At 35.4% G+C, this 13,182-nt stretch overlaps 1 protein-coding gene across 1 annotated transcript; it reads right to left on the reverse strand.

The window, feature by feature from the left end:
* Window positions 1-185: 185 nt before the first annotated feature.
* On the reverse strand, window positions 186-1,612 carry LOC135072930 (uncharacterized). Its single transcript, XM_063966946.1, has 3 exons — window positions 1,276-1,612; window positions 1,078-1,187; window positions 186-995 (listed from the first exon to the last, which is right to left on the reverse strand). Exons 1-3 carry the CDS (start codon window positions 1,342-1,344, stop codon window positions 335-337), a joined length of 840 nt encoding a protein of 279 aa, XP_063823016.1. The 5' UTR covers window positions 1,345-1,612; the 3' UTR covers window positions 186-334.
* Window positions 1,613-13,182: the final 11,570 nt, after the last annotated feature.

Raw genomic sequence — 13,182 nt, forward strand, 5'->3', positions numbered from 1 at the left:
AAATAAATTGCTAAAACAGATAGATTATATAGTCTCGAATAACATATAGGCTTCTTTTTATCCTGGAAAAATGCACAGATCCTGTAGGTTACAGAAATAGTAGTCTACGCAGGCGGAGTCGTGGGCAACAGCTAGTTAATAGTAATCTCAAACTCTTATTAAGTTATGACTAGTAAACATATTCATAGCCGTCTAAATATATTGCAGAAACACAATCAAAATGCGGATTGGAACTGCATAAAATACAAATTAAAAACAAACAGAAGTAAGGGAGGAACTAACTTATTATTTAGAATCTGTTAGTACTTGAAAAACTTTAACATCAAAAGACTTATTATTCTTTATTAATGTGAGTGTAATATTTAAGTTTTTCCTGTAATAATTGATGCTCAAGATCCAAGTTTCTCCCTTTCTTCCGTTCGTTTTCCATTTGAACTTCATGCAGTTCAATCCGGCATTTTGATTCTGTTTCTGCAATTTCGGAAATCCTAACTTTGCTTAAATCAATTAAGCCTTCTTTGTTTAACAGTTTCCTTTTTTTTTTGATTGCTGGTGCTTTAAAATTAGGTTTTGCTTTATTTTCTTTTGCCTCTACTTTTTTATTTTCTTTATCTTCCAATATGCCTCTAGTAGTACAAGCATGTGTATCTTCTATTTCTTCATCAAGTACCACCAATTCATATTGGATTTCTTCATTATTTATCAATTCCTGATCTTGCGTATTTTGAGTTGATTCCTCCTCTTGAATGTTAATTAATTCACTTTTATTTGAGTCCGAGTCAAATCTGTTAACATCGACTACAAATTCATTGGGCAACCAAGATGCTATATCATCAGCCCTATCGTCAGGCACTGATAATGGTGGACCACCGCCAGTTTTAATTTGAGCCTGCCTAGCAATGGTCTTGTCTTTCTTCGCACTGATTTTTATGAGGCTCCATTGCGATTTTAACTGGGTAATGGAGCGGTTCATACCAGCGCACATTGAATTAAACCTGAAAAAGAAATGACAGGATTTTGAATTACAGGTAAAGGCAAAATTTTATATTGAAGGCAGAAATCAAAAGATGTACCAACGTTGTTTGTAAATCAGCCCAAGCCGCAACCTTCCGTTTATTCGTGTTAGTGTCTGTATTTTTATTTTCGATTGCATTTACTCTTTCTTTCACCAACTCTTTCAGCAAATACTGAAAAGCAAACACTAGGCGTCAAACATAAATAAAACCATGCTACAAAAATTAGTAGGCACTTTATCAGGCTAAAAATAAGTACTACCTTATCTTCCTCCAACCAGTTTTCTGATCGTTGCCTTTTAGGCGGTCTGTTCTCCTTCGTCATGGACATAATTAGTATCCGATGTAACTAGCCGGGTCGTCGTAAGAGCTTATTGCAGAGTACAGGGTAAGAGGTACAGAATCCAGAACATACAATCCCAAGTTTTATAAAAGTTTGATAAAACTTGGGAGTTGATCGAAAAAACCGAAAACTTTATTAAATTTTCGTGCCAAATGTCAATGTCAGTAAGTAAAACGTCACAGCTGCCAATTTTTTGTTTTTTTTTTCTGCGATTTGTCTATGATTTTACATGGTCCATCAAGTTAAATCACCAAAAAAGCTGTTTTCGTTCATTCTTTTTGTATAGTCTGTGGAAAGAAAATATTAAACTCTGTTTTAGCTATCAAAGGTTTATAAACGATTATGAATAACGTTTTTTATCAGAGGTTTATAAGAGTGTTTTAAGCCTATCAAACGTTTTAGCTAATGTAGGTTTTAAACCTATATTAGCATTTTATTATGAATAAGACCGTTAGTATTTCTCTTCGACAAATACTTTAACACATTGTGAACCACTTTTCTTTCACGACTATAAAAATATTTTAGCAATTTAATTCATAAAACCAATTGCGCACATTTAAAATAAAGTTTGTTTACACTTTGACAGCAATAGACTGACATGCAAGGTGACATGTCAATGAAGTTTTCAGTTACTGTTGCCATTAAAAGAAATTAGTACCATTAGTTTTCCGCAACATGGCGAGGGTTTTTATGTTCCTGGTCAGGCTTTACAACAAGGCATTGAAAATGGCGTTACCTAGGTACATACCGCAAATAATGAGGCGCGTAGGCAGATAATCCACTTAAAAATAAACTTTATTAGAACAAATTGAAATAATTAATTAGAGGTAAAGGTTGCCTGTGGAGTTATACCAGGCCTGTTCATCTCCGCGAGTTTACAACGAAAACAAAACACGCACGATTGCCCCCTACAAGAGTAGGTACTATTCGACAAGGCCTCACATACGAGCGAACATTGACTCACGCACGCGTATTCTTGTGTATGATGGAAAAAAATAAAGAAAATGGTGTACTAAATACTGTGCAGTATTTAACTGCCTAAATAATAATAAAAACACAGAATGTACTTTTTTAAGTTGCTTCAAGACACTGAGAGGTAAATAAGTAGTTAATATTATTCATGATAATTCATGCTAAATCATGTTATTTCCTCCGCCATTTTCTGCAGATTGGCACCTCACGTCACATCATTTTACCGAAGTCAGCCCTATAGCTTCGGTGCAGTACCGATCACTGACGTTTGTCAACAAAACTTCTGACAAACTTGCTTGACTCTTGAGACAAGCTAAATTACACCATATTGTTAATGACATTGAGCATACATTTTTTTAAATACCTTCGCGAAGTAAAACTTCTGTACGTAGTACTTATTATTATTCTGTGGTTATACTAACAAGCCTGTAGAAGAATAAGGCGACGTGGGCGAGTTGCTACTTGCTTATTTTTTGATAGAATTCTGCTCTGAACGGTCAAAGGTTAAACACGAGCCAGTGTCTATTGGGGGTGTTATTAGAGGACCCTTAGCTAAATTAGTTACGAAGGCTTGTCGAAAAAGTCCTTGAAGTGTCCGCTGTAGAGTTTCATATCGAAGTAATATACGGGAGCCAGGTTTCTATTTATCTTAAGTTGTGTAAAGGATCAACGTAAGTTTTACTAATTAGAAGTGTTTATTGATCGCCAAAGACATTAATTAGGTTTAAATCTATTTCTATAAAAGCGAAAGGTCACTGATTGACTGACATCACGAAATCTCAGAAACTACAAGTGCTAAGAGTCTTAAATTTTGCATGGCGGTTCCTTTTAGAACATAGGTGCTCACTAAGAACGGATTTTACGAAACTCCACCCTTAAGGGTAAGGGTACCTTTACCTGGTAGTGGCAGAATTGTTGCCACCATATTTTGAACCTTATTGAGAAAACATAAGGTACAAAACTAACGAAAAATATTTTTCTCTATACCAGTTAAAGGGTTAAGGGGATAAAACGGGATCCACGCGCACTGAGTCGCGTGCGGCCGCTAGTAATTTATAGGTATGTATTTGTAGATAATATTTAAATTAAAATATTTTTATAGAGTATCACATTCAGCCTCAGCTTTGATTAGCCATCATCGATAAAGATGATGAAAAATAAATGTAACAAAGGACATTGTCAGAAACCGCCTAAAAACCACCCAAAAACATTAACCCATCATAATTATTTTCTATTTTTTTTAATACATTAAGCACCCATTCATTCTAATGGACACTTAAGCATTGAAAAATTAAATAAATAAGTCTTTTAACGTTTATTCTATAATACTATTACAACTTCCGGACGTTTTGGTGCGTGGCATGGTCTAAAACCTATCAAGTTCCATAATTTTTGCCGATAAAATCTGTACGAGGCATTACCGTACTTTATTGATGGGAGTCCATGTATAGTGATGTTCCTGCGGCCATCATAGACAATAAAATATCGATTTTGAAAATAAAATAAATCGATTAAACTGCTTTGAAGACTAGATTTGCTATAAAAGCTAACTATATATTGACACTATTACAAGAAGCTATCTAAAGTGTCCAACTGGTCGAAGGTCGTAAATAAAATAAAAATAATTAGGACCATAAACTGATATTCATGGTATCATAACTGTAAAAGTGTCAGAATCCGATGTTGAATCCAATGCCAGTTGAAGTGAGAGAAACATATATCAACCTAGTATAGTTGCCAGTCTCTCATAATCTATGCCAATGAGGGTTTTCGCGATTGAAAAATCCGCCAGATGGCAATACGTAGACGTGAGGTCCAAATGCTGCATGATTGGTTATTTTTAATATGACATTGACAGATATGTCAAAATCCACCAATCATGCAGCATTTGGACCTCGCGTCTACGTATTGCCATCTCGCGGATTTTTCAATCGCGAAAATCCTCATTCATAGCACATGTATAATAATAGCTTTAACCAAATGAACTTTTATAGATTGTGAAAGAGAAGATAAAGATTTTATTATTTTATTAAAATCTTGCCACGAGGTAGTTTTTCAGTAGAAACCAGGATTGGATAATCGCTACAGGCAAGTATCAGAACATTTTATCAATATTTTTAATCGATTATATCCTTGTGAATCGTTTTAATAAATTGTCATTTTACTTTTTCAATTAAAACTTTTTCAATCCCTAGTCTTGTCAAACTGTCATAATGTCAACAAATTATAAATGTCACGTCAGTTGACTCAATTTCAGTCTTCTGTGCTTAATGTATTTTTATTTTAATGAAATAGTGCTAAAGGGTTAGTACTAAAAGTGAAAGCCTTTTTTCAGAAAGAAAACCAATGTGGTGCCCTAATTATTCATACTGTTTGAAAGTTACAAGTCAGTGATACAGAGTTGCCGCCATTATAACTCCGTGGTGATACCATACCAAAGAAGAAGTTTTCCTAAACACTTGTTATTTTTGTATGTGATCAAATAAAAAGGATTAATGCTACTGCTCAAATGGAATAACTTATCCCAAGAGACCGAATATTAAAAAAAAAACCTCTCCATAGAAATTATCACCATCACGAGGATGTGAATTTTTTTGAGAATTTGATTATGGTCCTGTAAGAAAAGTAGTTGTATTTCAGTAGTAGAATCAACCCTTCTTGTTTCATCAGCAAGAGTAACTATAAAAATGCCCTGTAGGTAGGTATTATTAAGCTGAAGATTCTCTCTTCAAATAATAATATTATTATTATTATTATTTGAAGAGTTTGTTTAGTGTCAAAGACTGTCACACAGTGTAACTTAAATTGGCATATTATGATAATGAACATAAAAACTTAAATAAATATTTATGTTAATATTTTTTCTATTTATTTATTTTCCCAAAGCTTCACAGTGACAGCTGAAACAGCAATACTGTTGTAAAACTAAACTTAGAACAAACTGTTACAAATATTTTACAAATTAAAATAAAACCGCATGTTGCTTTACTTTCTCGTATAGGTAATAAATGTAATTAATGGCTAGATTATTAATGTTACTTTGTTACCCTCAATAGTGAGGAGATCTTATAAAATGGTAACCCTGATTTTCATTGTCATTCAAGTGCTCTTTCTTCGCATAGGCTTTTGTGATTTGGCCAAGGGCCACACACATTGCGATAACATTATGCGACATTGATTTGACAGCAGCGGAGTGAAGTCTTGCGACTATGCAAAATGATACCCTGTAATCGTAGCGCATATAGACATAGACGGGGCGGGGCACATAGCTCGTAGAGCTGATGGCCGCTGGGGCAGGAAAGTTCATGAGTGGCGACCACGAGCCGAAAGACGTAGCGTGGGCAGGCCTCCCACTAGGTGGACCGACGATCTGGTGAAGGTCGCGGGAGGTGCCTGTATGCGAGCGGTGCAGGATCGGTCTTCGTGGAAATCCTTGGGGGAGGCCTTTTTCCAGCAGTGGACATCTTTTCGGCTGAAACGAACGAACGAACGATACGTATTACCAGTATTTACCAGACATTACTATTTATTGTATACTCGCCGGATTAAACGTAGGAGCACGCGCGTTACAGCTTCGGCCTTGCATTATTATAAGATCTTGTTCCGCCATTTTTCGAAAATCCTCCGTGAGGATATCCCCGCCGAATTCTATGATAAACCTATCAAAAGTCATATTCTGCAATGTCAAAATTAATTTGCCGAAATTCGCCGAGCCAGCTATGTCAAATAATATTATTAGGTGTCAAGCAGGATACGTTCAGAAATTAATATTACGATTTTAAAGATAAGACAAGACAACTTTTTATTGACGAAGTTGCTGGGACAGCTAGAAACTATTTTTTTTCCGGCACTTTAAGAAAATAATAAATGAATGTAAACTCAGCGTGGGACGTCCACCCACAAGGTGGACCGACGACCTGATAAAGGTAGCGGGAAGGCGCTAGATGCAGGCCGCTACCAACCGTGAGATGTGGAAGTCATTGGGGGAGGCCTATGTTTAGTAGTGGACGTCCTGTGGATGAAATGATGATGATGATGAAATGAATGAAAATGACAAATCTTCGAACGTGTATAATACCGTGTCAAAGTAATCATATAATTTTGGCACCTTAATAACTATTGCCGTTTTTGTTGTAAAGATCATGCAGCGCTACTTGCGGATATTATTGGAAAGAAAACTATGTAGGCTCTAGATCTGAAGCCGCTTTAACGAACACTAAGTGCTCATCCAATGCGGCGTATTTTCTTCCAGTCTTTAGTCAGGACTTTAGTCGAATTAAAACCCCGGTTGAACGTGATATAGCCGCACTAGAATACGGTGCTTTTTTGCATAATCGCAAGACTTCGTTCCGGTGTCGACCGAATGTTATCACGATGTATGTGGCCCAGGGGTTACTGTAGCCGCTAAGGTTTGAAACTTCTTGCTTAAAATATTGTAGTCTTTGGCATAGACTACGACGGTAGTCATGGAGATAGGAGTTTGTTATCTCGTGTCAGATGTTAAATGGTGAAAAGAAAACTCATGATTCGTGTTATTTTTATGCAATATGTAGGTATTTTATAAAAGTGGAACCCCGAGTGATCTCCAAAACCCATTCTATTATTATATACGATTCGGCTTCGATATCTATAATACAATAGGAGTTTATTTCATGTGTCAGATGACAAGGGTGGAAACAACCTACGATTCATGTTGTTTATTTACGTGCAATATGTGGGCATATTATAAAAGTGGAATGCCGAGTTGTATTTCTAAAACTTGTTCTATTATTTTATACTATTTGGCTCCGACTCGGCGTGACGACAATACAAAACATTTTTCGCGAATCGGTGTTCATACATTCACACAATACATTAGACGCCATGTTGTCATAAACGACATATTATAAAATCGCTGTGATTTAATATTCTTAATCATTAATTTTATGGCAAGTGTCCATCAGGAATCATTGTTCTTACACACAGAATCGTATTATTTCGCTTTCGGGTAGTAATATGTCAAAATTGTTGGTTCTTAGGCGAACAATGTATGGAGAACGAACATTGTCCATTATAGCTTTAACAAATCCAATTATCAAATTTTCGAGTGATTCAATAATATACATGCTTTTACAGCAATACGAATATTTTTTCGGTTTTAAGCGACACCTACACAATTTGAGGCTTTCTTTATTCTGTCTAGATAAGTACATTTACCTATTTTTATTTTAAATGTGAATTTTTACATGAATCGACTTGGGTTATTTACTGTGTCTTATTTATTAAATTACCTAAAAACTACTACGATTAGTATCTTAATGCCGATTTTACATGTTCTTTTGAAATAATTCATACATTGAGATGTTCGGAGAATTCGGAATTATGATGTTTATTCGCACACTGTTTGTGTTGACACAAACACAAGTTAGTACCTACAACTAACTAGGTACATGTTGGGTGCCAAGCCTTATTGCAAAAAAAAAGCGATCGCTCATATTATGCACCCGTTCCGAATCTGAGAAATATCGGTCTAAAGTAGAGGTACCAATAGTACATTCGTTTAAGAGTTTCACATATTCGATCAAATAGTAGAGTTTAATAAGTCAAACAAATTAAATATAAATTCTTTGTATGTATAGGCCTTTTTTCAGGACAGGGACACGCCCCAAATTTAGCATGCCCTACGTCTTCAGGACGACATTATCGGCTGGCGCTGAAAATAATAATACCTAGGTACTAGCTGCTGTGCTTCAGTCCCACATAAAATTTTTTTTAGACTAGTTGTAGATCAGATGCATCTTGCGTTGTATTGCAATGACTACCAGAATTCACGGAGGACAATGTGCATAATTGTTTTAAACAGTAGCGTCGAGTACCTACTTATGTGAGTGCTCGAGTGAGAGCGTAAAAGCACAGTAAAAGTCACAAGCAAATAGGTACTTGTATGAAAACTTCTTGTTCTAACTGTGGAAAGCTATGTAGGCGTAATATTTTGAATATCTAATAGGTACTTTTAATTATCTAAGGCTTAGTATTGCCATTCAGCGAGGAAATGCAGCCAGCATCCTCTCTTTGCCTCACGGACACACTTTTATTTTTGAGTAAAATAAGTTTAAAGGCACTGGGTCTCTATCAGAAGGAACTCTAGGGGTGGAATCTCCATAGGCGTGGGTTAACGGGCAAGGAGATAATATCTTGGATGGTTGACAACCACTTTTCCTACAATATAACGTTCCACCAAACTCAACACGCTTTCAAAGATAACCTCGCAGCCGCCTGCTCACACTTGACATGACACAACTCATTGACAGTTATCTTTTTCTGCGCATCAGTCGGGTGTTACGTTTAGGAATCACAAACCTTCTGCTCTACAGATTTCTACAGATAACATAATATTAAGATTGGTACTATTAATCATCAATAATAATTTGCAGCATCTGTGTCCGGCGCCGACACGGCCAGCCTGACTATCGCACGGCCTCGTGCGCTTAGTCCAGGGTTTGTCCATCTGTAAACATTCAATTTCTTATTATCACAGCTCGTCCATTCCTGACTACAGAGCGTGCGAATATCAGATCGTAGAATCACAATAAATACAGCTGATCAGGGCGTGATGACCCTGGATCAGGAAACCAAACCATTACAGCTGGCCCGGGCGCAAAGCCCGACCAGGAAACCAAAACATTACAGCTGGCCCGGGCGTGAGGCCCCTTCGACCAGGAAACCGGGGTTTAGGTAACATGGCCCGACGCGCAAGGCTTACGCCAAGGCTCCTTCAACCATTTACCTCAAACCGCACCACTACTACTGCTGATCCAGGCATGCAGCCATGCGACCAGGAAACCAGGGTTTAGGTAACATGGCCCGACGCGCAAGGCTTAAGCCAAGGCTCCTTCAACCATTTACCTCAAACCGCACCACTACTACTGCTGATCCAGGCATGCAGCCGTGCGATCAGGAAACCAACATTACACCAGCGTGGCCCGGGCGTAAACAGCCCCTTCAACCACGGCAACAGGGTGGCCCGGGCGCCCTTGGCCCGGCTCCCTCAACTCACTCACTCACAAAGGCCCTTCCAGTTTACGTCAATCACAATAGTTTCCGTCAACCTGCACCAACTTTCAACGTCTGAGTCAGCATCCTCCATGTAAAACTTGATGAGTTGCGTAGCGTAGGTGTGCATGCTTAAAGATTTATCTCCTTTGAATAGTGCCCTTCGAATCCCACTTCTGATAAAGGCACTGGGTCTCTATCAGAAGGAACTCTAGGGGTAGAATCTCCATAGGCGTGGGTTAACGGGCAAGGAGATAATATCTTGGATGGTTGACAACCACTTTTCCTACAATATAACGTTCCACCAAACTCAACACGCTTTCAAAGATAACCTCGCAGCCGCCTGCTCACACTTGACATGACACAACTCATTGACAGTTATCTTTTTCTGCGCATCAGTCGGGTGTTACGTTTAGGAATCACAAACCTTCTGCTCTACAGATTTCTACAGATAACATAATATTAAGATTGGTACTATTAATCATCAATAATAATTTGCAGCATCTGTGTCCGGCGCCGACAAGTTTATATTTTTATTTTGTTTAGAGTTAAGTTTGCCTTAGTTTAAAAAAAATCTGTTAATTGTAAATAAAGATTCTTATACTTATAGCAACTAAATAAACGATAGCTTTTTATAAATGCTTCTTTTACGTTAGCTTTAGTGATTTTAGACCACTGGTTCCCAAACTTATTTGAGACGCGCCCCCTTTCTACCATACAAAAAATTCCGCGCCCCCCCTTCTCCAGTCCAGTTATTTATTGGTCGTATCGAGCAGTCTGGAATGCATTCTCGCAGCGGTCGCAGGTTTTTTATACATAAGTACACAGATGGCCCGCGCCCCCCTTAAAGGTCTTTGCGCCCCCACTTTGGGAACCAACGTTTTAGACGAAGTATGTTCAACTACGATGCTGCATCCCATTTTATGACTCCTCTCAGTATGCAGTAGCTTAACGATTCAGGAGCTGACATTAACAGCACGGGCACTAAGACTTGCAGAACATACATTTCGATATTGTATCTTATTAATAAGAAAATCGTGATTGAATTGTGTGTTAGTCAGTTACTTTTAGTTGTTATAATTTTTTATCATACTACCTATTCAAAACGGTGACACATCGATTAACATCAAACATTTCTACGATAACTTTGTAGAGCAAAAGTATCTTTCCATTTGATGATCTTGTATGTATCTCCCTGTAGGTAACTTATTTCAGTAATAAAGACTTTTTTTGTGTATTTAATATGTTTATTCTAGTTGCAAAAAGGGAATCTTAAGTCATTATTGCCATCTTAAAAATAAGATTGTTACTTTTTGGAAGTGCCTTATCAAACAACTGATGATGCTTTATTATAGATTGTTATAATAGAGTCACATTGAAAATAGATTTTATAGAAATTGTTTTCAGGCGATAACTTTGTTAAACTCATAAAGAAAAATTATTGAATTTTATTACACAGTAAAAGGGAATAGTAAAACAATAAGTATGCTTTCATTCGTCTTTTATTTTTGTTCTTTTTCCATTATTAGGTACGTTTGTAGATACAACATTCTTACAGTATTCTAAGATACGAATTTGTATCAAATAGGTACAATGAATAGTATTTTAAAGAAAAGTTATATGTAATAAAATACAGTTGATTTCTATTCTTACAAAATATAATATGTCAAAACGGATAGAACGTTTTTATGTAAGTAGTAGGTACCTATCTTATTTTCTGAGCAACTTTTAGAAGTAGGAAATACTATTTTGTGCGTAAAATAAGATAAAAGCTAACATAAATCTACAGTGTGAGTCACGTTAAAGTGTACATATGAAAATAGATGAAACTAGACCTATTTTTATCGACAAAAAAGAGGTCAAAAAAATTTTGAGATTTTTTTTTAATTTTTTATATAATTTTTTTTCTTCCGATTACTTATTGTAAAGAAAACGTAATAACTTTTAAACTAAGCAGTATATCCTGATAAAATAAAAACAGTAATAATGCTAAATAACAGGCGATACTAAAAAAATACATACAATACACAAAAAATGCCAACAAGTAATAAAAAATGATACTTTTTGAAAAAAATCTGCTTAAAAATTCGTGTTTTTTTGGTTATTTGATAAATTTCTCCAAAAAATGCCCCTATAACAGGTGGTTTTTATTGTTGTGTATTATTTTCTATCGTATTACCTTTGTAAAACCAAAAATTGCATGTCTCTATCCCTATCACAACATTTGCTATGATAGTTTGAACAAAGGGTTACCACAACATTATTCTCCTCTACAGGTAGGGACAATTTTAATTTTAACTAAAATGCTTATTTTACTTCGAAATCTTTTGTTTTTACTTGAAATCTAACTTGTCTTTATCAAAATTACAAATCTAGAGCCATTTTCAGTTTCGTTGTTAGCGAAGCGTTGAATGGCGCGCCTGGAGAGGCTTAGTTCAAACGATCATAGCAAATGTTGTGATAGGGATAGAGACATGCGATTTTTGGTTTTACAAAGGCAATACGATAGAGAATAATTCAAAGTAATAAAAACCACCTTTTATAGGGGCATTTTTTGGAGAAATTTATCAAATAACCAAAAAAACACGAATTTTAAAGCAGATTTTTTTCAAAAAGTATCATTTTTTATTATTTGTTGGCATTTTCTGAGTATTTTATGTATTTTTTTAGTATCGTCTGTTATTTAGCATTATTACTGTTTTTGTTTTATCAGGATATACCTCTTAGTTTAAAAGTTATTACGTTTTCTTTACAATAAGTACTTGAAAGAAAAAAAATTCTATAAAAAAATAAAAAAAAATCTCAAAAAATTTTTGACTACTTTTTTGTGGATAAAAATAGGTCTAGTTTCATCTATTTTCATATGTACACTTTAACGTGACTCACACTGTATAATGGCCTGCTTGAACCGCTATTGCCTATGTGGTTGAAGTAGGCATTTTTTAAGAAACATAGTATCTAGGTACAAGGTTTAATACTCATAGGTATAGGTACTGATACTTAGACGAAAATGCGTACCATTTTAAAAGAAGAGTTAACATTCACGACTATTATTTAAATAATGTACATTTTATTATATTGTAATATTATCGACAGTAACATTAACATCCATTAGTAACACTTTACAGGCTGTACTAATTATACTATAAGGTACAAACTAATCCACATAGTTTTGGGTAGATTTTAAAAACACAGAAGAGTGAGTAATTTGACTTTATCTAAAAACAGATATGTACTTCGAAAGATAATGTAACCTACATTTTAATGGTGAATTGTAATGTTTTCAAAAATATGTTTAAGGTAGCAAATTCGACAAAATTCTTAGTTACTAGTTAAAAAAGCTAAAGCTGTTTGTTATTTGATGAAAAGATAATAGGACGCAATCACGTGTAATTCCCAAGAATAGGCCTCTCAGGCCAATGTTACATCCAAGACATTAAGTAGGTAAGAAGCTGTAAAGCTAAGATATCACCTAATCCTCTGTTTCCCGAGAGAATTTTATTCCTTTCCTTACAGATAGGTTAAATACTATGTTTAAATTTTTGCTATGCAAAAAGATCTCATGGTATTGTCTGCGTTAACATATAATTTTAGTAAAAAATAAACAGTAGCACCTGAGTAAAAGTTAGGCCAAGAAAATATGGAACAAAAAGCAATGCACAGTCATACAAGTTTAGGCTCAATAAATATAAATAGTGAAATGAGATCACGTCAAACTAGTTTTATAAAGTTTTCTTCAATGAACTATTTATACAAGCAATGATAAAGCCGTAAAAACTTACTTTCAAAAAAGAAAGATGTTCCTAATTTTATAGGTACATA

The sequence above is a fragment of the Ostrinia nubilalis genome, chromosome 6, assembly GCF_963855985.1.
Source record: "Ostrinia nubilalis chromosome 6, ilOstNubi1.1, whole genome shotgun sequence".
Taxonomy (NCBI): domain Eukaryota; kingdom Metazoa; phylum Arthropoda; class Insecta; order Lepidoptera; family Crambidae; genus Ostrinia; species Ostrinia nubilalis.